Source organism: Dendrobates tinctorius, unplaced genomic scaffold (assembly GCF_039654945.1).
Source record: "Dendrobates tinctorius isolate UK_male_01 unplaced genomic scaffold, ASM3965494v1 ptg000103l, whole genome shotgun sequence".
Classification (NCBI taxonomy): Eukaryota; Metazoa; Chordata; class Amphibia; order Anura; family Dendrobatidae; genus Dendrobates; species Dendrobates tinctorius.
The window spans coordinates 10,987,424-11,013,059 of record NW_027361771.1 but is presented as its reverse complement, the minus strand read 5'-3'; the positions used below and the strand labels follow the sequence as shown (position 1 = coordinate 11,013,059).

Here is a 25,636-nt window from a genome sequence, read left to right as displayed (position 1 = left end):
GCACTGCCAGAGCCCTGCAAAATGACCTCCAGCCTGTCTCCTAGTAGCACCTCCAGCCTCTAGACACTGCGCTGACACACAGCAAACCTTGCCACAGCTCATATTGATGTGCCATCCTGGATGAGCTGCACTACCTGAGCCACTTGTGTAGGTTGTAGAGTCCGTCTCATGCTACCACGAGTGTGAAAGCACAACCAACTTTCAAAAGTGACCAAAACATCAGCCAGAAAGCATTGGTACTGAGATGTGGTCTGTGGTCCCCACCTGCAGAACAACTCCTTTATTGAGGGTGTCTTGATAATTGCCAATAATTTCCATCTGTTGTCTATTCCATTTGCACAACAGCATGTGAAACTGATTGTCAATCAGTGTTGCTTCCTAAGTGGACAGTTTGATTTCACAGAAGTTTGATTTACTTGGAGTTATATTCTGTTGTTTAAGTGTTCCCTTTATTTTTTTGAGCAGTGTGTGTGTATCACCAACCAACGAAGCATCTTTCATTTCACCAGAGCTGTTCAAAAGAAGCTGAGCTGTGATTGGTTGCTATGAGCAACAGTTTCCCTGCAACCATTCACTAAGCATCTCTCATTTCACCAGAACTGGTTAAAAGAAGCTGAGCTGTGATTGGTTGCTATGGCCAACAGTTTTCCCACTTGACAACACCTCAGCAGACACTGACATGGTGGGAGAAATCTAGCATCCCTGGGAACTTAAGCTCCCAGCTATTGTCTGCCCCCCTGAAAGGAGCAGAGAGCACATGACAGAAATGAACCCCCCTCCCGTGCCCATATAACCATCACACATCCTCCATCCCGTAGGCACATCTTCCCTCTTAAATGGATCATTGGTATGGAAGTCAGAGCAAGTCCATCTAACGCTGTGGTTTTGACCCCAGGCCTTTCTTAAAGGGATCCCCGGTATGGAAGTTAGGACAGTTCCACTCAGCTCTTGTTCTGACCCCAGTGTCTCTTAAAGGGATCATTGGTATGGAATTTAGGGCAAATCCACTCAGCGCTCTGATTCTGACCCAAGTCCCCTCTTAAAGGGATCATCGGTACGGAAGTGAGGGAAAATCCACTCTGCGCTTTGGTACTGACCCCAGGCCTCTCTTAAAGGGATCTCCGGTATGTAAGTTAGGGTAAATCCTTCAGCGCTCTGATTCTTACCCCAGGCTTCTATTAAAGGGATCATTGGTATGGAAGTCAGGGCAAATCCACTCAGCGCTCTGGTTCTGATGCCAGGCCTCTATTAAAGGGATCCCCAGTATGGAAGTTAGGACCTTTCCACTTAGCGCTCTGGTTCCGACTCCAGGCTGACGGGATGATGTGGGATATTATGGGTTGTAGTCCGGTAGCTCTGGCTGACGGGATGATGTGGGATATTAGTGGTAGTTGTCCGGTGGCTCTGGCTGATGGGATGATGTGGGATATTATAGTGAATGTGGCTATGTGGAATAGGCGGGGCTCTACACTCAGCTTTATATATATATATATATATATATATATATATATATATATATATATATATTTAAGATATAGATATAATCATAATTTGATATAACTAACCGTAGTTAGTTACTATGCCTGGGCAGCACCGGGCTCTTCAGCTAATCTAATATATAAAGCTCAAGTGTGTGTATGTATGTATGTCCGGGATTGGCATCCGCACCGTCGCAGCTACAGCCACAAAATTTGGCACAGTCACACGTCTGGACCCCGAGAGTGTCCTAAGCTATGTTGTGAGGCGAAATTTTAACCCCGCGCGTTCCAATTCACCAAACAATTTTGCCCCTATCTACATAATGGGGAAAAAGTGTGTGTGTCAAGCCCCGCCCCTCATTATGATGTCATAATGGTTGCCATGGCGACGCTGATGTCATCATAGGTTGCAAGCCCCGCCGCTCATTATGATGTCATAATGGTTGACTATGGGATGGAGGATGTGTGATGGGTATATGGGCACTGGACTATGGGATGGAGGATATGTATGACGGGTATGTGGGCACGGGACTATGGGATGGAGGATATGTATGATGGGTATATGGGCACGGGACTATGGGATGGAGGATATGTATGATGGGTATATGGGCATGGGACTATGAGATGAAGGATGCGTGATGGGTATATGGGCACGGGACTATGGGATGGCGAATATGTATGATGGGTATATGGGCATGGGACTATGGGCTGGAGAATATGTATGATGGGTATATGGGTATGGGATGGAGGATGTGTGATGGGTATATGGGCACTCGACTATGGGATGGAGGATAGGTATGTTGGGTATATGGGCACGGGACTATGGGATGGAGGATAATTATAATTTGTTATAACTATCCACAGTTAGTTACTATACCCGGGCAGCGCCGGGGTCTTCAGCTAGTGTGTGTGTGTGTGTGTGTGTGTATATATATATATATCTCTGAGTGTGTGTCGACGATGATGTCATAATTGTTGCCATGGCGACGATGTCATAATGATTACCATGGCGACGATGTCATAATAGGTTGCCATGGTGAAGATGATGTAATGGTACAAGTATATACCGTATACAGGAGGAGATGACATGCAGGTATGAGTACAGAAATGGAAGAAAGGGAGACAATGTCTCAGCAGAGAGAAGCAAGACTTGAAGTCAAGAGAACAAGAGCTGCTTTCTCAAGGGCCACTGATACGTCTCAGCAGAGAGAAGCAAGACTAGCAGACATGAGAACAAAAGCTGCTTCCTCAAGGGCCACTGAAATGTCTCCGCAGAGAGACGCAAGACGTGTAGACATGAGAATCGCAACTGCTTCTACCAGGACACAGGAAAAGGTTGGAAATTTTAAATACTCTGCCTTTTGCTACCACTCAGACATTAACTCTCAGGATAATCCAATAGTTAACATCGGAAAAATGAATGTGGTCTGCATGTACTGCAATACCCTGAAGTTTAAAGATGAACCGCCAGGTTTATGCTTTGCAAATGGCAAGGTAAAACTGCTTCCTCTCCTCTCACCACCAGATCCCCTGAAGTCTCTGATGACAGGCACCACTGCAATATCAAACCATTTCTTGGACAACATCAGGAAGTACAACTCCTTCCAAATTACATCATTTGGTGCAAAAAGAAAAGTTTTTTTCAACTTGATTTATGCCCACATTCAAAGTTCAAGGACAGATTTACCACTCAATTGGCTCACTTCTTCCATTACAAGGAAAAGAACCTCAATTTCTTCAACTCTACTTCATGGGAAATATAGACGCAGAGGTTCAGCAGAGATGCTCTTTAATTCCAAACACTCGCCTTAATATTGTCACTAACTTGCAGCAGTTCCTTCACATAAACAATCCATATGTTCAACCTTTCAAGAGTGCACTTGAATGCATGCCAAGTGACGATTACGAAATTGTTATCAGAGCTGACAAAACACAAGGTGAGCATCAGCAGCGTACCCCCACATTTGATGAGGTAGCTATTTTGATTGCGAGTAATGAGTTTCAAAGTCGTGACATTGTGCTTTAGAAAAGGAGTAATGGTTTGCAACAGGTGGCAGAAACTCACAGGTCCTATGATGCACTGCAATTTCCAATTATCTTTTGGAAGGGGCAGGATGGCTATCACTTTGAAATACCTCAGAAAAATCCTTCAACAGGCAACCCTTCAGGGAAAAAGTGTCGGCCATTGACTTTTATGCCAATAGGATTATGACAAGAGTTGGTGAGGAAAATCACATCCTCAAATGCAGACATCTCTTCCACCAATTCATTGTTGACATGTATGCAAAAATTGAGATTGAACGTCTTCTGTATACCCGACTAAATCAAAAATCAAAAGAAGCTCGGAGCTGAGGAATACATTCACCTTAGAGATGCTGTGGAAAATGATGCTGTTCCAAATGACTAGGGTAAAATGGTAATCCTACCATCAACTTTCACTGGAATCCCACGGCACATGCATGAATACGCGCAGGATGCAATGACTTGCGTAAGAAAGTTTGGCCATCCAGATCCTTTCATTACCTTTACCTGCAATCCTAATAGGGAGGAAATCAGAGAGCACCTGTTACCAGGCCAGAAAACTGTCCATCGCCATGACATGAGTTTTCAAAAGAAAACTTGCAAAAATGGTTCATCTGATTACAAAACACGTTTTTGGTGAGACAGTGCTGGATATATTCAGTTGAATGGCAAAAAAGAGGCCTTCCTCATGCCCATATCTTGATCTGGCTGAAACTTAAAATACAACCCACTGAAATTGACAATATTATCAGTGTAGAATTGCTAGACCCTGAGAATGACCTGTTGCTGTTTGACATCATCACAAAGAACATGATCCATGGTCCCTGTGGGAATCTCAATAAAAAGTCTCCCTGCATGGTTGATGGCAGGTGTTCAAAGAATTGCCCATGAAACCTGGTCCAAGAAACACAAACTGGACCAGATGGTAGTTTCATAGCAAAGCTCAAAATGCGGGTTGGATCATCACTCCAAGAGATAGAAATTGACAACAAGTGGGTGGTGCCTTACAATCCTCTGCTCTCAAAAATTTTCCAGGCCCACATCAACATCAAATCTTGCCACTCTGTGAAATCAATCAAGAACATATGCACATATGTCTACAAAGGAAGTGATCAAGCAGTGATTGAACTCCAGAAAAATGGAACTATTGATGAAGTAGAGGCATTCCAGATGGGTAGGTACATAAGCAGCAATGAAGCTGTTTGGAAAATTCTAGGGTTCTCTATTTGTGAGCAAAACCCACCAGTTATGCATCTCAGTGATCTCTTGGAACATGGACAGAGGGTTTACTTTGACCCAGCAAACCTGATCCAGCAGCTCCTAAGACCACCCTCTTGGCATTTTTTGAACTTTGTCAACAAGATACATTTGCAAAAACAATACTCTACTGTGATCTATCAAAGTACTACACTTGGAACGCATCCAGAAACACACTGGAACGAAGGAAACGGGCTTGAGGTTGAAGGCCATCCAGGTGTCAAAGCAAATGATACTCTTGGGCGCGTCTACACTATTCACCCGTCATATGCAGGGTGCTTCTACCTGTGCATGTTACTTCATGTTGTCAAGGGTCCAACATCATTTTCTGACTTGAAGACTGTCGGAGGCCATGTTTGCGAAACATTCAGGGAAGCTTGTCAAAGACGAGGACTTCTGGAAAATGATGCAAACTGGCACATGACCCTCAGTGAAGCAGCAGCCACACAAACCCCTTAGCGACTAAGACACCTCTTTGCTATTCTTCTAACAACCTGTAACATTTCAATTCCCCTTGACATTTGGACAAAGTTCAAAACTGATCTCAGTGAGGACATCCTCATGCAGGTTAAAAAGGAAAATCCTCAGCAACTTATCAACTTCACTGAGTACATTTTCAACAAAATTTAATGCTCCTTGAGGACCACTGCATGAAAATGTCTGGAAAAGTATTACACCTACTTGGCTTACCAAATCCAACAAGAAATCAGGACGCTAACCAAATGTGCAAGGAGATATTGGTACCAGACTAAAGAAACACCTACAACCAAATTTTAAATTTCACTGCAACTACCAAAAGTGCGATTTGTCTTCCTAGATGCACCAGGTGAAACAGGAAAGACATTTTTAATAAACTTGCTCCTAGCAAAATTTCGGCAACAACAAAAGATTGCACTTGCAGCTACACTTTTAACTGGTGGTAGGACGGCATATTCGACATTCAAGCTACCACTTAAGCTGTCTCACAGTGACAGCCCAGTTTGCAACATTCCCAAAAGATCAGTACAGGCCAAACTGCTTCAAAAGTGCAGTGCCATCATTTGGGATGAATGCATGATGTCACACAAGAGGGCTCTGGAAGCAGTGGACAGACTGCTGCAAGACTTGTGTGGAAACAATTCTATCATGGGAGGTGTAGTTGTGGTTTTGGCAGGTGACTTTCGACAAACACTAGCTGTTGTACCAAGATCAACCCCTGCAGATGAACTCAGTGCCTGCCTAAAAGCATCATACCTTTGGAGACATGTGAAGAAAATGTCGCTGAACACAAATATGAGGGTCCACGTGATAGCCAATATTTCTACTGGACTGTTCTCAAGCCAGCTGTTGACTATTGGAGATGGCAAAGCACCAATAAATTCAACCACTGGTCATATGTTTCCAAGCAACTTTTGCTACATTGTTACATCAGTTGAGGAGCTAAATGAAAAGGTTTTTCTAAACATTCAATCCAACTTCAGAAAGTCTGGCTGGCTGTGTGAAAGGGTTATTCTAGCTCTGAAAAACGATAGTGTAAACAAGATCAATCTTAAAATTTTAAGTCTCCTTCCAGGTATGTGCACGACCTACAAGTCAGTGGATATAGTAACAGACCCTGATCAAGCATTATTCTATTCAAAAGAGTTCCTCAACTCCTTGAAACCACAAGGACTTTCTCCACTTGAACTCTTTCTAAAACCTGGAGCACCTATTCTGCTGTTGAGGAATTTAGATCCACCAAAGCTAATGTCAAGGGACCGCCAGGTGGAAACTCACCAGCAGCCTGAGCGGTCCAAGCAGTAGCGGACGGGTGGCTCTTTAGACCTTGAGCTGCAACTCCCACACCGTACGGGAGCGGAGAGGACCATTAGCGGTTCAACAGTGCTGGGGGGAACAGCACAACGGGAAGGGAGAACGCTGACAGGATCTGTGGCACGTGACTGCAGGTTAGAGGGGATGGAGGTGGGGCCTAGAGCGGCACTGCCAGGGAGGACAGCGGGATGCGACAGAGACTCCCGGGAAGTAGAGGGGAAAGAGGGTACCACATGACAGCAGGGAATGATGGAAAAGAGAAGTCCACGACAAGCCGAAGTCATTAAACCGGGTCAGGCAAAGCAGTACAATGGGAGCAGACTAACAGAGATAACCAAAGACAGCACAGAGGTCAGAAATCGAGCGAGCAGACAAACTGTGCCGAGTCAGAAGGCAACATCACAACAGGAGACAAACCGTGTCAGAACCATACAAGCAGGCTAGAATACAGGCACAGGCACACCGGGGTCGACACACTCAGCCGAGGGCAAAAGTATAACCGACAAGGCATTAACCCACAAAGAGGCTATAAAAAGCCTCAGAGAAGCCAAAAGGAGCTGTAACACCTAGTCCGAGTTTCTTTTCCTATCAGCAAAAAATTTATACTTCCCCTGAGCTTTAGAGATATTTCGCCAGACCTCTGACCACAGATTACTGAGCCGTTTGACACACCCCTCAGCCCCAGGACACCCAGAGTCCGAACGAGCGAATTCCCCAAAGTGTGGGTTAAACCCATAATTGATTAAAAATGGAGACCTACCAGTGGATTGAGTCACCCTATTGTTGAAAGCAAACTCCGCTAGAGGCAAGGCATCACACTAGTCATCCTGCAAAACAGGTCAAACACCGAAGGATCTGTTTGAGGGACTAATTGGTGCACTCAGTTTGGCCGTTACTTTCAGGATGATACGCCGAAGAGAAAGACAAGGAGATCCCCAGCTTTTTACAAAAAGCCCTCCAAAACTTAGCCATGAACTATACCCCCCTGTCGGACACCACATTCATCGGCACACCATGCAGACGTACCACATGTAGAAGAAAATATCTGGACAAAGTTTCCGCTGAAGGCAAGAAGGTTGCCATAGGTATAAATGGGCCTGTTTGGAAAACATGTCCACAACGACCCACAGTATTACCCGGGAAGGAGGGAGATTAGTAATGAAGTCCATGGACAGATGAGTCCATGGCCTCTCCGGGACTGGCAAAGGCACCAATCCCCCGGCCGGCAATGAGAGCTCTTTGAATGGGCAAAGACACCACACGCAGAAACATGTTTTTTAATATCAAAACCCATTAAAGGCCACCATTAAACCTTTGCCACTGCTTCACGCGTAGCTGAAATACCTGGATGAGCACTTAGCCTAGACTCATGAAATTCCCACAGTAGCTTATACCGCAACTGTTCGGGAACAAATAATTTACCTCCAGGTTTGGACATCGGAGCCAAAGACTGGGACTCCGCAATTTCCTGCTCCAGCTCTGACGAAACCTCTGTCACCACCACCCCAAGTTAAATGGAGGACAGCGGCTCAGGGGTGGACACTGGCTCGAAACTACATGACAAGGCATCCGCTTTAATATTTCTAGACCCAGAACAAAAAGTTATAGAAAATTTGAAATCTCGAAAAAAGCGACCAACGAGCTTGCCTGGGAGTTAACCTTTTAGCGGACTTAATATATGCCAAATTCTTATGGTCTGTGATCACTGTAATGGGATGGACCGCCCCCTCCCAAAAATGCCTCCATTCTTCGAATGCCAACTAAACAGCCAGGAGTTCCCTATTGCCCACATCATAGTTTCTCTTGGCCGAAGAGAACTTCCTGGAAAAGAAGGCACATGGCATAAGATTAGTTAAGGTAGCAAGTCCCTGGGACAACACTGCACCCACCCACACCTCAGAAGCATCCACTTCAACCACAAATGGTTTGGATGGGTCTGGTTGTACCAAAATTGGGGCACACATGAAACACTTCTTCAAGGTTAAAAAAGACTTAGCCAATGGAGACCAATTCTTAACATCTGACCCATTACATGTGAGGTCTGTAAGAGATTTATCAAACCCTTTGATAAATTTATGGTAATAGCAAATCCCAAGAAGTGCTGGAGTCCCCTAAGGTCCCGGGGTTAAACCCATTCTACAATAGCTTACACCTTCTTGGATCCATGCGAAACCCCTCAGATGACACAATAAGCCCAAGAAAAGATAATTCTTGTACAAAGAAGGAACATTTTTCAAGTTTGACAAACAATTTGTTCTCTCTGAGTTTCTGGAGTACTGTTTTTAAATGATGCAAATGAGCATGCGTGTCAGCAGACTATATCAAGATGTCATCCAAATAAATTACTGCAAAATGGCCTATGAGGTCTGCAAAAATCACATTAATAAAATTTTGGAAAACAGCTTTGGCATTAGTGAGACCAGATCACATCACCAAACGCTCAAAAAGCCCCTCGGACGTGAGGAAGGCCGTTTTCCATTCATCCCCCTCTTGAACCCTTATCAGATGGAAAGCCCCCCGAAGGTCAAGTTTGGAGAACCATTTAGCCCCAGAGAGTTGATTACACAAATCCGGAATTAGAGGAAGGGGTAAGTATTCCTCACAGTGATCTTGTTAATTTCCCGAAAGTCGAGGCAGGGGCGTAAATCGCCATCCTTTTTCTTAACAAAAAAGAATCCGGCAGCCACAGGAGAAAAGGAAGGCTGTATATGCCCCTTGCACAGGCTCTCAGCAGTATACTCTTTTATGGCCAATCGTTCCGGCCCTGAGAAATTAAACAAACGGGCTTTATGCAGTTTAGCCCCAGAGATTAAATCGATGGCTCAGTCATAAGGTTTATGTGGTGGTACAGCCTCGGCCTTGCTTTCAGAAAACACTTCCTCGAAGTCCTTTTGGTTGTTGTATGGACCATCGACCGTCCAGACCGACGGACGAAACGGAAACATTTAGTGGTTCAACACTCAAAGTAGATTTATGACAGGAATTGACACAGATGGGTCCCCACTAGTGATGAGCGAGTATACTCGTTACTCGGGTCTCCCCGAGCATGCTCGGGTGTTCTCCAAGTATTTTGGCGTGCTCGGAGATTTAGTTTTCGTCGACTCAATTACATGATTTGCAACTTCTAGACAGCTTGAATACATGTGTGGAATGCCTGTTTGTTAGGGAATTCCCACATGTATTCAGCCTGTCTACAAGTCGCAAATCCTGCAGCTGAGACGAGGAAAACTAAATCTCCGAGCACGCCAAAATACTCGGAGATCACCCAAGCATGCTTGGGGAGACCCGAGCAATGATGCTACTAGCCCATCACTAGTCCCCACATAATATCTTTCATTTCCCAGTTAATGACAGGGTTATGGCATTGCAACCACGGCATCCCCAGTACCAGCCCAGAGAGCAGATTGTCCAAAGCAAAACATTTTAACTCCTCCACATGAGAAGAGCCTATTTTGAAGCGAAAAGGTTTCACAAACACAATCCCAGCTTGGGTAAGGGATGACTAGTCAATGGCCACGACTTTGAGTGGGGTCTTGAGCCTGACTATCCCTATCTTGCATTGGGTAATAACGCGGGAGTTGATCAGGTTGACGGAAGAACCACTGTCCACCAAAGCTGTAGAAAAAAATGACGACCATCCACCAACAGTTCAACATTTAGCAACATTTTAGAGTATAAGGAAAAATGTACCTGAAGGTCTGGGTAGCTTCCTTGATCACCACCCAGACCTAGTCGTTTCCCGTCACTTTGGAGGATGATGGACAGAAAGGACAATTCCTCTTCCAGTGGCCAGATTCCCCGCAGTAAAAACATAACTGCTTTCTCGCGGCATCTCCTTTCCTTTTCCTTCAGGGGGATTGCACCAATTTCCATTGGTTCAGACATGGCATCAGTTCCTTTACCGCTGGAGAATAATGGGGTCTCATGCTGCATCACCCCCCCTTGCCCATAGTCTGCGATCCATACGTACAGCTTGGATCATAGCGTCCTCGAGAGAGTCTGGCGGAGGGTGAAATGCCAGGGCATCCTTCAGACGTTTGGATAAGCCTCTCCGGAACAAACCCCGTAGGGCAGCATCATCCCAGGAGACCTCCACAGTCCAGCATCTGAATTGCAGGCAAAACCACTCAGCCGAGTGCTTCCCCTGGCATACACTCATCACCATGTCCTCCGCCAGGCGCACTCTGTCCGGTTCATAATAAATATGCCCCAAAGCTTCAAAGAAAGCATCCATCATGAATCTCTCGGGCCGAGGGAGGAAGGGAGAAAGCCAAGGCTTGGGGAGCCCCTCTAAGTAAGGACATAACCACCCCCCACCCTTTGAGATTCATCCCCAGAGGAGCGGGGCCTTAAGGAAAAATAAAGCTTGCACCCCTACTTGAAAACTCTAAATTCCATCTTGTCCACTGAGAATGTATCTGACAATTTTATTGGGGTCTCAGGGGACACCAGAGCAACATCCTGACCCCCCCCCCACCCCCAGGGCACCAGCAGAAACAGCCCCTTGCACAGTATCTGCTAATTGTTGCTGGGTGTGTGCCATGGTATGATGTTCCACATTAAGTTTTTGGAACATCTGAGTCAGGTGCTTAACCTACTCAGACAGCCTGAAGGGGTCTCCTCCAGGCCCTGGGTACCATCCACACATGATCCTCTTACTTTGCGCATGGTGGGCATAGCCACATGCGGAAAGTAAGCGGATCAATGCATTCCTATGGGTGCGGAATCACCGTGATTCCGCAAAAAGAATGGGCATGCTGAGGATTTTTCCGCTATGCGATTCCGCAGCGGAAAGATCTGCAGCATTAACACAGCATTGCGGTATCCCATAGGATTGCGTTTTCACCGCGATTCCGCAGCGGAAAAACACCGCGAAAATGCAAAAAAAATGCAACGTGTGCACACAGCCTGAAGGTTCAAAATCCTGCAGTGCCCGCAAGGTCTCCCTGTTCAAGAAGGCACATGTGCAGGCCCATCTGAAGTTTACCAATGAACACCTGGATGATTCTGTGAGTGATTGAGAGAAGGTGCTGTAGTCAGATGAGACAAAAATTTAGCTCTCTGGCACTAACTCAACTCGCAGTGTTTGGCGGAAGAGAAATGCTACCTATGACCCAAAGAACACCATCCCACTGTCAAGCATGGAGGTGGAAACATTTTTTGGGATGTTTCTCTGCTAATGGCACAGAACTACTTCACAGCATCAATGGGAGAATGGATGGTGCTATGTACCGTAAAATCCTGAGTGACAACCTCCTTTCCTCCGCCAGGACATTAAAAATGGGTCGTGGCTGGGTCTTCCAGCAAGACAATGACCCAAAACATACAGCTAAGGCAACAACGGAGTGGCTCAAAAAAGATGCATGTTAAGGTCATGGAGTGGCCTAGCCAATCTCCAAACCTTAATCCCATGGAAAACTTGTGGAGGGAGTTGAAGCTTCACGTTGCCAAGCCACAGCCTCAAAATCTTAATGATTTGGAGATGATCTGCAAAGAGGAGTGGACCAAAATTCCTCCTGACATGTGCTCAAACCTCATCATCAACTACAAAAAACGACTGACTGCTGTGCTTGTCAACAAGGGTTTTGTCACCAAGTATTAAGTCTTGCTTGCCAGAGGGATCAAATACTTATTTCTCACTGCAAAAAGCAAATAAATTTATATAATTTATACAATGAGATTTTCTAGATTTTATGATTTTATATTTGATATTCTATCTCTCAATGTTAAAATTAACCAACCATTAAAAATATAGACTGTTCATGTTTTTGTCAGTGGGCAAACTTCCAAAATCAGCAAGGGATCAAATACCGTATTTTTTGGATTACAAAATGCTCTGGATTATAAGATGCACCCCAAATTTTGAGGAGAATAATAGAAATTGTTTTTTTTTTTTAAATGGTGGTGCTTCTTATAATCCATGCGTCTTATTGCTTACCGGGGGTGGTGTCTGCAGTGAAGTGGGGTCCCAGGGTCGCTGCTGGAGGAGGCAGGAGTGGGGTGATACTGCAGGCTGTGATCAGGGGGTGTTCCGATGTGCGGCGCGCCGCTGTGGGTGTCCAGTGCTGCTGCGGGTGTCCGGTGATATGGGGATATCCGGCGGTACTGTGGAGGTGTCCGGTTCTGCGGAGGCTCTGGCCTTTCACAAAATGTCCTTGGTTTCCTATATGGTGACTCTGGGAAAATGGCTGCCGGGGTGGCGCATGCGAAGATGGAGATCTCAGCACCAAGATCTTTGGAGATGAGATCTCAGCACTGAAATCTCATCTCCCAAGATCTTGGTGCTGACATCTCCTTCTGCGCATGCGCCGCCCCCCAACGGCCATTTTCCCAGAGTCCACCGCATAGGAAACCATGGAACTGCGGGGGCTCTGGCCTTTCACAAAACGTCGGCAGAGCCCTCTCAGCACTGGAAACACCCGCAGCAGCACCGGACACCCCCTCATCCCAGCCTGCGGCCTGCAGCAACGGTACCAGTAAGGTATATTCGCATTATAAAACGCACCATTCCCCCCAAATTTTTTTGGGGAAAAAGTGCGTCTTATAATCCAAAAAATACGCTAATTATTTCCTTCACAGTATCTGCACTCATTGTCAAAGAGTTACATGTTTGGAAGCCCAGGTAATGGATCTAAATATGCAGCTTGCAACACTCAGGACCATTGCACACCTGGAGAGGCGTTTCGAGCTCACCTAGCTGCTCTGGCTGGGGCCAATGATTTGGAGGAGGGAGGAGGTGAGAAAGATCAGGTTCCAGAGGTAGATAGCTGGGTAACAGTTAGAAGTGGCCAGGGAGCTCAGTCCTGATCTGGCACACTCTAGTAAATATGCCTATTTGGCTGATATCAGGAATACAAGCCCAGGACTGGGATCACTACAGCAGGATATTTCTCCTAGCAACCAGGAAAACAACTGCTGTAGGAAGGAGGGAAATTGGAGTGCAGCAAAGGCCAAACATGTTGATGGTAAGGGACGCTATAATTAAGCGGACAGACAGCGTCATTTGCTGCCGAGACTGTGAATTCCAAACAACAGTGTGTTGTCTGCCGGGTGCTCGGGTTCAGCATATTGCAATGAGATAAACAGATTTCTGGGTGCAGTTGGGAAAACTCAGCAGTCATGGTACACATAAGTACCAGTGACAAAGTTAGAGGGAGGTGCAAGGTCCTTAAAAATGATTACAGGGAACTAGAAGAGAAGCTAAAGTTCAATAGCTCCAAGGTGGGTTTTTCAGAAACACAATTTGGCAGTATTTTGGGACAAAGTCTAAAATTGTCTTTCCAGGGCATCCCTCCGCCACCGTACAGCACCAAGGAAGTCGTCTGTTATGAATGGGTCACTGATGAGGATGGCAGGAACAGGCTAAGCCACCAGAAGACCAGAGAGGTTGATAACTAAGCAGATTGCAGACCCCTGATCCTATCCGCACAACTAGCAGTAGCCGTGGAGCGTTCCTACGATGCCCTAGATGACTCGTCACAGCCGGAGGACTAACTAAGCCTAAAGACAGAAAGATGAAATCTAAACTGCCCCCGGAGCAGACTGCCAAAGGAATAGACAGCCCCCAAACATATTGTCGGTGAGACAAGATGAGACACAAACACAGGCAGAGAACAGACTGAGCAAATTGTGGGGCCCAAGCTGTCTAGACAGGACAGGATAGAAAAGATACTGTCTGCAATCACACACAAAAAAGTCCAACACTACTGATACACAAAAAACCTGAGATCACACGATCTCACCCCTGCTAGATCAGCACTCTGGTATAAACTGGCAGCAAAGCAAAAAGATACTAACTTAACAGGGGACTGAACAAGCTGCAACATATGAAGCAGGGCCCATTGCTGCCCCCAGCAGGGAGCACGCTGAACCCTAGCAGCAAAACAGAAAGCAAAAAAAAGACACAACCAGATTAGATGCAAAGGATTAGCAAAAGAATCACTTAGCTGAACCATGCAGGTCAGGCAGGGGACAAAAGAGCTCCAAATGCACACTGAAGATATCACCAGCAACCTCCAAGAGCAGCAAGCTCAATTATATGCTCCCAGCCAGTAATCCCAGGTTTCCAATTATCATCATCAGGTGGGGAACTTCCTTCCACCTGGCCAGCTCCACTACTCTCAGCAACCACCAGAGGGAGCAGCGGGAGCTTCGGCTCAGAACTCCGAGCAAGAGAATTCACAACAGTACCCCCCCTTGAGGAGGGGTCACCAAACCCTCATCCACGCCACCAGGCCGATCAGGATGGACCCGTGAAAGGCACAAATCAATCTCTTGGCATGGATGTCAGAAGCAGAGACCCAAGAATTATTCTCCTGGCCATAACCCTTCCACTTGACCAAGTACTGAAGTCTCCGTCTAGCCAGACGAGAATCCAATATCTTCTCTACCTCATACTCCAAATTACCCTTAACCAGTACAGGGTCAGGGGGCACTGCCATGGGAACGACTGGCCCCACAAACCTTTTCAGCAAAGATTTATGAAAGACATTATGAATCTTAAACGTAACTGGAAGAGCCAAATGAAAAGAAACGGGGTTAAGGATTTCCAAAATCTTATAAGGTCCAATAAACCTTGGCTTGAATTTTGGAGATGCAACCTTCATGGGAATATTTTTTGAGGACAACCAAACCATATCACCCAAGTAGTAAGGGGGCTGTATTACTCGTCAAAAAGAAATCTGACAGGTACCACGCCCCTATCAAAGTGTATCAAACACGCCCCTTTTATACAATTTGATATCAAATTGTTATAAAAGGGCTGTGTTTGATACACTTTTATACAATTTGATATCAAATTGTATATAAAAAGGTATTATAGGACAAAATATTTACAGTGGGGAAAAAAAGTATTTAGTCAGTCAGCAATAGTGCAAGTTCCACCACTTAAAAAGATGAGAGGCGTCTGTAATTTACATCATAGGTAGACCTCAACTATGGGAGACAAACTGAGAAAAAAAAATCCAGAAAATCACATTGTCTGTTTTTTTTTTCATTTTATTTGCATATTATGGTGGAAAATAAGTATTTGGTCAGAAACAAAATTTCATCTCAATACTTTGTGATATATCCTTTGTTGGCAATGACAGAGGTCAAACGTTTTCTGTAAGTCTTCACAAGGTTGCCACACACTGTTGTTGGTATGTTGGCCCATTCCTCCATGCAGATCTCCTCTAGAGCAGTGATGTTTTTGGCTTTTCGCTTGGCAACACGGACTTTCAACTCCCTCCAAAGGTTTTCTATAGGGTTGAGATCTGGACACTGGCTAGGCCACTCCAGGACCTTGAAATGCTTCTTACGAAGCCACTCCTTCGTTGCCCTGGCGGTGTGCTTTGGATCATTGTCATGTTGAAAGACCCAGCCACGTTTCATCTTCAATGCCCTTGCTGATGGAAGGAGGTTTGCACTCAAAATCTCACGATACATGGCCCCATTCATTCTTTCATGTACCCGGATCAGTCGTCCTGGCCCCTTTGCAGAGAAACAGCCCCAAAGCATGATGTTTCCACCACCATGCTTTACAGTAGGTATGGTGTTTGATGGATGCAACTCAGTATTCTTTTTCCTCCAAACACGACAAGTTGTGTTTCTACCAAACAGTTCCAGTTTGGTTTCATCAGACCATAGGACATTCTCCCAAAACTCCTCTGGATCATCCAAATGCTCTCTAGCAAACTTCAGACGGGCCCGGACATGTACAGGCTTAAGCAGTGGGACACGTCTGGCACTGCAGGATCTGAGTCCATGGTGGCGTAGTGTGTTACTTATGGTAGGCCTTGTTACATTGGTCCCAGCTCTCTGCAGTTCATTCACTAGGTCCCCCCGCGTGGTTCTGGGATTTTGCTCACCGTTCTTGTGATCATTCTGACCCCACGGGGTGGGATTTTGTGTGGAGCACCAGATCGAGGGAGATTATCAGTGGTCTTGTATGTCTTCCATTTTCTAATTATTGCTCCCACAGTTGATTTCTTCACTCCAAGCTGGTTGGCTATTGCAGATTCAGTCTTCCCAGCCTGGTGCAGGGCTACAATTTTGTTTCTGGTGTCCTTTGACAGCTCTTTGGTCTTCACCATAGTGGAGTTTGGAGTCAGACTGTTTGAGGGTGTGCACAGGTGTCTTTTTATACTGATAACAAGTTTAAACAGGTGCCATTACTACAGGTAATGAGTGGAGGAAAGAGGAGACTCTTAAAGAAGAAGTTACAGGTCTGTGAGAGCCAGAAATCTTGATTGCTTGTTTCTGACCAAATACTTATTTTCCACCATAATATGCAAATAAAATGAAAAAAAAACAGACAATGTGATTTTCTGGATTTTTTTTTCTCAGTTTGTCTCCCATAGTTGAGGTTTACCTATGATGTAAATTACAGACGCCTCTCATCTTTTTAAGTGGTGGAACTTGCACTATTGCTGACTGACTAAATACTTTTTTTCCCCACTGTATATGTTGAATTATTTTCTCTTTTATTCTACTTTTAATAAAGTAGAATAAAAGTAGAATAAAAGGATCATGATTGAATCACTTTTATATCATTCGCTATTGTTTGATATAAAAGGATGTGTTTGATACGCTTTTATATGACCAATAAAGGACCCTTTTATATCCTTTTTAAACTTTAATTAGTATCGGTTCATTGGGCATATTATGTATATGGCCAATATTTTAATAAAGGAATCAAATGTTTGCCTTTTATAGACATTTTATACTTTAATTAGTATCGATTCAATGGGTGTATTATTTATATGGTGAATATTTTAATAAAGGAAACATTTTATTCGAATTGTAAATAAAAATGAGAGACGCCATTTTTATGAAAAATATAATAGTGTTTATTGAACAACAATCAAATACATTTTATAAAGCAATACATTTGACATTTACACTGTCATTTTAGAAGTACATTCAATTACATTTTATTTATCACACTGCACTGCAGTTAATCAAATCAAAATATATATAATACAGGACAGTATAAAGTGTTACAAAAAGCGTTACATTCGTATATAACAATTTGTATATTTAATATTATAAATATATACATCACATTTCTTATATAATAATTTAATGCATTACAATTGAACAGAACCAATGTTACATAGTGAGCCACATGGACTGTAGTAATGGAACAGTACTTTTTTTAGGCATCAGTGGCCCTTGTGTGATACCTAATGGTGAGAAGTGTAAAGGACGGATCGCCCGACTGGGGGTGGATAGGGCTCGAGGATTATACACGCCATCAGTTTCATTCATGGGCATTTTTAATTTATCTAAATGGACTCTAGTTGCGGAATTGCCCACAACTGTGGATGGCATATTTAACTCGGCCATAGCGTGCATAAATGTATTCCAGCCCCTTGGTAAATTCCTGCCAGTTAGGGCATGGCTCTGAGTTGTGTTACGCACCAAATCCAGCATATTAGAGCCGGGTATTACAGTTCCTTTGAAAATAAACTCACTTTTATCATTCCACGATGTAATATTTGTGTTTTGCAACATCTTGTTTAGTAGAAGTTCTGCATTCTTTTTATATCGTTGATTTACATGACTTACAATTTCATTGACAGCGGGGCTTTTATCAACGGGTGAATTTGACAATTGTTGGTGATCAGATTCTGGAGTGTTAATGATCTTTAAAGTTGATAGCTCCTTAGCATCTTGTTTAGCATGAACCAAGTATCTTTGCAGTACATCACTATATTTTTTAATTTTCACGTCATCCGGCATGTCACGACGCTGTAAAATCTCACTAATTTCACCATCAAGACGTTGGATAACGCTTTGGCGAATGTCTGTGATAGGGGGCCGAAGTTTGATTAGCTCCTGCTTGGGAACAAGATACATTTTCTCGGTATGTTCCATTATTTGCCGGCAAGCAGGCTTGTTATTATTGGGATTGCAAAGCCTAAAAGAGGACCTATAAAGCCACCAGTCTGCTTCAGTAGCTGCTTCTTTTTCTTTATGCTGTGAGATTTATTACTCATGGATTTTATAGCTTTTCGCCACTTTTTTAGTATATTTTTTTGTCGCTCTTTCAGAGGGATTCGACCTTTTAAGATGTTTAATGCAATCTCCCCTATAGCTGTAATTAAATCATGACTCGCATTGCACAAAATAGATTTTCTGATAGAAGGTGGGGCTTTCACCAGTGTTTTTAAGAGCTTCCAGTTACGCCGTATTCTCTCCGACATCTTTACAACACTATGGTCGCAGTGTAGAATGTCTGATTTTGTTTAAAATTCACTTTTTAGAAGTATTTTTCTTTTGAACATACACAGCTGGTAACGCTGGAGGAAACAGGCCCGTCCTCAAGCGAAGATCCTCAGGGGTATCCGCTCTTAAGTCTAGCAACAAATACCCATAAGGCACCCGCGTGGCATCCTCAAAAGCTTCTAAGAAATAGCGTGTTTTTCCTGGATACATTTGTCGCGCTAGTGTTACAATTTGCAATTTATCCCGAGGGTTATTAAAAAGGACCATGTACTTTGTGTTTAAATTTATCGTGCGGCTTTTCTTTCCTTGACAAAATATGTTTTGTACCAGGTAGAAAATGCTGAGATTTCTGTGGTGGACATACTTGGTAAATGCTTTTTCTATTTCGCAGTTATCACTAGCACTCTCCATGAGATCGTCAACAATAGTCAAATTTACCTTTTCAGGAGGGAATAATTCATCATCTACGAATGTATGCGGCAGACCCTCCACAAATCTGATGAAGGGAAAAGAAAGAGAGATTTCATCATATAGTTTCTGCCAGCAGGAATAAAACCAAACAATATTATCAGGCTTATGAGAAAAATGAGTGTCAATATTATGTAACAATTGTTTTACAAAGTAACTTTTTCCAGAATTAGACGGGCCTGCTAGAATACACGAGAATGGATGCTGCAAACGTGGGTCCATCATGAGTCACAATTAATATCCAAATGGCACGGTGGTAAAATCGTCTAATAGGCTGCGCTTTGTGTAAACACACTTTTGGGTTTTTCGAAGAAGTCTTGTTTCAACGGACCAGAACTTTTTATTTTTCACAATGCCGGGCTGCTCTACGACAATACGTTTTTGCGTTTCAGAATCAGAATTACGCGGGTAGTCCAGAACAAGATCTTTTAGACTGCTGAAATTAATAGATTGAGCATTACCAACATTTAATGTTATTCCCTTCACTTTTAAGACAGTTTTACCGGTGTTGAGTTTGTATCCGTAGGTCTTTGGGCCTGCAGATACAAACTCAGTGATGTAAGTGTCATCAGGTATCTCACTGGTCAATTCCCCCAGGTAATCACCTAAAGGAGGACTCCACTCACCTTCTCTCTGCACAAAGATAACAGAATCAGTATCGTGATAAAGGCACCTTTCCTGCAGCCTGTCCAGCAGAGAGTAAAGCTCTAGTCTAGCATACGCTGTTGTAAAACAGGCTATAAAAATGTTTGTGTTCTTGTTGATGGTGTGGTGCCCTTCTGTATATTTCCAATCTATTGTTGCGGTTTCATCATCAATAAAATGCAACATCGAAACATCGTAATACGGTAAAAAAACATGTTGAAACAGTTCATCAGGATCGCTAATAATGCTGGTGCATGGTAAATTAGATTTCTGGGCAAACTTTCCCCATAAAGAATTTAAGAAAAGTTTGGAGATCTGTCTCTTAGCAGGGTTCTCTCCTATATTTTCAGAGCGTAATTGAACCCCTTCTTTTTCAAGAAAGGAATCAATGTACTGTTGTTTCTTACTGTCATCAGTGCACCAGCTAGGATAGCCTGAGGCCTCCTGCTTATCCCTAAGATGTAATTTAATGTACCGAGAAAACAGGCGGTCACTGGTTTTAGGAAAATCCCAAATTTCATAGATGTGGGCTATCCTATAGCCTTTCTCTATGGCCATCTCAAGCTCTATAGTGCACCATGTACCTGTCAGAGCCCGCTCTTCATCACTATGTGTACATTCCTCTGTCTGCGAATTTACAGAGCATGTGTAGCATAGAGGAAACAATAATTTTTTGTTGAGTTTTACCGGTAGAACAGGAAAAAATAAATCCCTCGGAGGGTAGACCTTGACTTTGGCAATTCCAAAGTATTTTTTAATGAACCCAAAATCCTCATAGATAATGTGTGGATGACCAATGGGATATGTTTTAGTTTTGTTTACAAAAGGATACAGGCTGGTGAAATCATAGTAATGTAGCGTCTCCCCAGGCTTCAGTTGGTGATAAAGTTTAATGGCATTAGTACGACCCCCATAAAGAGCATCGCGGGGGTCTAAAGGGACTGGGAATTCCATTTGGAGAAGAAATGATTGAAGATTAGAATCTTTTTGAATCATTTCATTCCATTCATGTTCCCACAGGACTCTCACTGTGTAGCCACACCACTGCAGAAAACGTTTTTTAGCTAAAAAGGCATAATATAATTGACCATAGGAGGTGTTTGTGACCTTATTTGAATCGTATTCATTATAGCAGATTGGACACCCATGATAAAAACACCCCTGAAATTCGAATGCGATATGTCTCTCATTAACATAGGCATAACCGTCTAAAAAATATTTCCCAACTCGTTTTTCACCACCTCTTAAAGCATGTTGGATTGCTATGTTCTCTGTGTGGGATACATACATGAGCCACTGTATAGCGGGTGATGAAAACCGTTTTTGTGTCTTGTGATAATTATCACCCGGTAAAATGGCAATGGTCTTTTTTGGAAGAAATTTAAACCTGTACATTGACATACATACAGATGCAAGGGTTACGAGTTGAAAAGGATCAACACATCTGGACACTTCAATTTTTTTCTTTTCTTGCTTACAGTATATTTTAACATTTTTCTGCGTCATTTCCATGACACGCTCCCTGTAAAGTTCACATGAGTGTCTCAGAATCTCAACATCTTGTTTACAGTAAGACTTTAGTTCAGAATTAAAGTCAAAAGTTGTATTTTCCTGTTTCTCATACCACTCCATGAATTCCCCTTTCTCACTAGGTGACATGTACTCTACCCCATAATATTTTACAGCTGGTAGGGGGCCCACATAGTTTTGATTTTCTTCGGTGTTAAAAAAGTGGGGGAAATGTCCTTTTGAGCCTGAGAACCCCATAGCCTGTGGCATCTTACTAAGTTTCATCGGTATGAAATTTAGGGAGTCAATAAACCTCAGTTCCAAATCAGGCAGTGTTACACACAAGAGACGGCCACCTCGGGATATTAATTTCACACAGAGTTTTTCAGAAATCAGTTCCTTAACAATAAAGTATGCATCGTATCTTCCAGCATTGTGGGCTATAAACGTATATCCAGAAAATTTACCGGATGTAAAGAATTGCACAAAATCATGAGTTGCTGATTTACCTTCAAACTCCCAGGAGGGGCTACCATACAGCGTCGTAGCATAAATATAATTTGGGATGTGAGTACCTGTCTCCTGCATACATTCAAAGTCATAAAATATATATTGATCTGTCGCCTCCTTTGGTACATACCGGCGCATGTAACAAAGGTGCTCATCAAATTTATTTAAACGTCTGTGACAGACAGGACAGCGCAACCCTTTACATTTATGTTCAGAATCACTTTCTCTGGGGACAAAATGATGACATTTATCACAAAATATTTTAAGTCTGCAGAATGTTGAATTATCTGCAGATAAATGAGTGTGGAGGTCTAAGCACTCACTGGACCGACAAAACACACGACAAATTGGACAGCGAGGTGGCTGATCCGTGTCGGTTCTCTCCACACAACTCTCTCTTTGACAAGCCTTGCAAAAATATTGACACGAATGATTAAATTTGTGATGAAACAACGAATTGCATCTTTCACAAAAGTAATCCGCGCCGATAAAACCCTTCATATTTTTGATACCGTAGTAGTGATTATCATGATGCAATATGAAAATAGTTCTAGCACTAGGGGTATTACCTGTTTGAAAATATCGCCAGTCGCCCTGACTGTAGTATAATACTTTAATGTTGACACCCAGATGTTTCTCAAAAGCTTCAATATCACTAAAACTTATAAGCTGGTCCTCAGGGATGGCCAGGGCCGCGTGTATGGATTTAGCACAATTCAGTAAAACTGTATCACCAACATCGGTGTTGGTGATCAGGGCGCACACGCTAGCGGCAAAGCACAAATTTGTGCTGTAATTATTATAGTCGTAAAGCCATCGTTTCTTTTGCTTAATGATTTGACTACTCGCTATAGATTTCAGACGTCTTTTTATGCCGCCGCGTCTGTTTTTAATAATTGTTATGACTAATTTCAGGGAGCTGTTTGCTAAGCATTCAGCATTGCTTTGCAATGTGCGAGCTACGGCATTTAAGAATGCTTCAGAACTAAAATCCTCCCTTGTCTGTTTTGTAGTGAAAATGGGATCTAACGTGTCACCGCCTTCAAGCCTTAACTGAACAAAGTCTCCACGGTCAATGTCTCTGATAACTCTGTCCAGTAAAGACTGAATGGCTCCATGCACAATGTTTAGGGCCTCTACGAATGATTGAATGCGGTCTAAATTTACAAATCTGAAATGATCAATATACATGCGAGCATTGAAATTGCGGACATCTCTTTGATGGTGATAAAAATGTTGTAAAAATACTGAATGATCTACGTCCTGTACATTATCATCAACATAACCATCAGATGCATCATCATGTCCATTTTCATCTATGTCCCGTACATTTTCATCAACATGACCGTCAGCTGCAACATCATGTACATTTTCAGCCTGTGTTTCAAGAGGCTCAAAGCTTTGAGCGATTGGAGACACATCGGGGCTAACACCCCTAGGGGGATCATGGCTGTGAAATGAGGGACTCTGTGCATGTATCAACAGCTGAGGGTTTTGTGTAGTTATCGGTCTGTGAGTTGGCTCTCGCAGGCTTCTAGCTGCTAGTGATCGTCTTGCGCTAATCAACAACCTTTGAGCGCGTTTAATTGTTCTCGATCTATAACCCCTTTGTGGAGATATTTTAGACAGTTTCTGCAGACCATAACCAACCAAGCCTAGTCACATTGAATTATGTTTATTTGATTTCACAAAGACTGATGGACCATCTGCACAGTCTCTTTGGAATGCATATAGCTCATCAACAATGTCAGGTGTTGGGGCTGCAGTTTGTAACCTTTCATAAGTGTCACAGAAATATTTAAGATGAGTAATAACGTTTTTGTAATTTAGGTACTGAGGCGCCATATCATGAAACACCTTATACTGTTCTTCAGGCCACCCAGGGGTAATTGGGGTATTATGTACTTTTTGTTTTTTACTTGCCCCCTGGGTCTGGGTTGATACTGTTCGTCTCTTTAAAGGATGTACAATTGCAAATTCATTAGACGTTCCTGCAAAAGTAATATCTGCAGGGTGTATAGTATGACACACACGTATATTGTCCAGATTAGAGGTCTTCTTACCCTCAGCAAGCTGATCAATTTCTCTGTTGATGGCTTCACGTTCAGCTTGTGCCACACCGTCCACGGAAATGATTGAATGTGTATTATTGGGTGCAGCTGAGGCGGCGTTATATTTTCGGGTCGAAGACTTCGGTACCGCCTTCCTAGGTTGCTTGCGTTTCAGAGGAATTTCTTCATCCGACAGAACAATGATTGGTGAAAGCGGAGTTGATCTCACTGCCGGATTAACTCTTTGTGGGGGGATCTGCGTTGGCCCGTAAGTACGCTCCTGCAGTACTTGAGGCTGCAGCAACGGCTGTGCATCTTTTTTTAGCATATTCTTTGTATCTAAAAGAAAAAGTTACATGTGTCAGATGTCCATGAAGCTTGAGTAACAATGGAAATGTTACATGTACCAGATAGTGAAGAAACACATATAAGTGTTTGTATAAAGATAGTATTTTAGGTTGTACCCCTTATGAGCAGGGGCCTCACTAATTTTGCTTTAATTATTGTTTTGATAACTGTTACTTATGCCTGGATGTCTAGGAAAAGCTGAATTATAAATCTCTGCAGAATATGTAAGCTCTAAATAAATAAAGATTATTATCATTATTACAGAAAAACGAAATATATACTTACAAGATTGTTCTGGGTATTGGTCTTCTGCACGCTCTGGGTTAATAGTCGTCTCACTATTCACCGTCAGTGGGATGTATGTATTTTCATTTGAATATAGCCTTTTTCTTGCCGCTCGTTTATCTGCCGTAAATAAAATAAAACTATTAGACATGCCTGAAATGATTTTCTTCACGATACTGATTATCTATTGTTTTCAAGCTCACAGTACCTTTTCGAAACAGCAGCGCCATATTTTTTGGTTTCCCGCTAGGCCTGATAGAAACCCTGGGTGCCCTAATCTTGAGCGATGTGTTTCGTGGTTTCCGCGGCTTTTTAGGATTGTTAGAAACCATGGGCCCATCAACATTATAGCATTCTTTCAAGTGTTGGTCACCTGTATAAGAAATTAGGGGAAATTTCATCCCTACATACATACGGACTCTTTTTTTCAAAGAGATGTTACTTTTTCCATATGTTCTTACCTTTTTGATATGTTTGTTGCCTCCGCAGCGGATTCACCAGATTTAAAGGCTCTTCAGTAACATGGACGTTTTCTTGCTTATCGTCCGCTTGCAGCATCTCAGCATCTGTATGAGAAATTGTATTTAGTTTCACGTCTACATATGATTAAAGCAGTTATTATACAAATATACGGCTTACCAGTGATAGCATAATGTGAAGTTGCAGTACTTGATTCTCCGCCAGCATTAAAAGGTGCTAAAGGGTATGCATCTATGGAATCCAAAGTCTGAAGTAACTGAGGAAAGGCGCTGTTTAGTGACTCTTCTGAAAAAGAGCAAAATATTATATAATTAATATACAAAACAAAACTTTAATCAGATTGTCTAACACTCCGTTCATTATATTCAATATAAGACCTACCTAGTTGGTCGCATTGTGTGCTCGTAAGAAGAGGCTCGGCTTGTTCAAAATCGTAGGCTTCCATCTTAACTAAAATGATTTAAATTGAGAATACTATTATACTTTTAAAATTATTAACTATAACTATGCGGTGGGAAGTACTATAAAATAAATTATAATCTAAGTCTATGCCGAAGAAATACATTTTATATACTATATGAT

At 43.0% G+C, this 25,636-nt stretch overlaps 1 protein-coding gene across 1 annotated transcript; it reads right to left on the bottom strand.

Annotated features, from left to right (window-relative positions):
• Positions 1-17,353: 17,353 nt before the first annotated feature.
• Positions 17,354-25,144, bottom strand: LOC141099937 (uncharacterized). Its single transcript, XM_073588063.1, has 3 exons — positions 25,036-25,144; positions 24,575-24,947; positions 17,354-24,280 (listed from the first exon to the last, which is right to left on the bottom strand). The coding sequence occupies exon 3, from the start codon at positions 23,079-23,081 to the stop codon at positions 19,461-19,463; it is 3,621 nt and encodes a 1,206-aa protein (XP_073444164.1). The 5' UTR covers positions 23,082-24,280; positions 24,575-24,947; positions 25,036-25,144; the 3' UTR covers positions 17,354-19,460.
• Between the last annotated feature and the right edge of the window lie 492 nt (positions 25,145-25,636).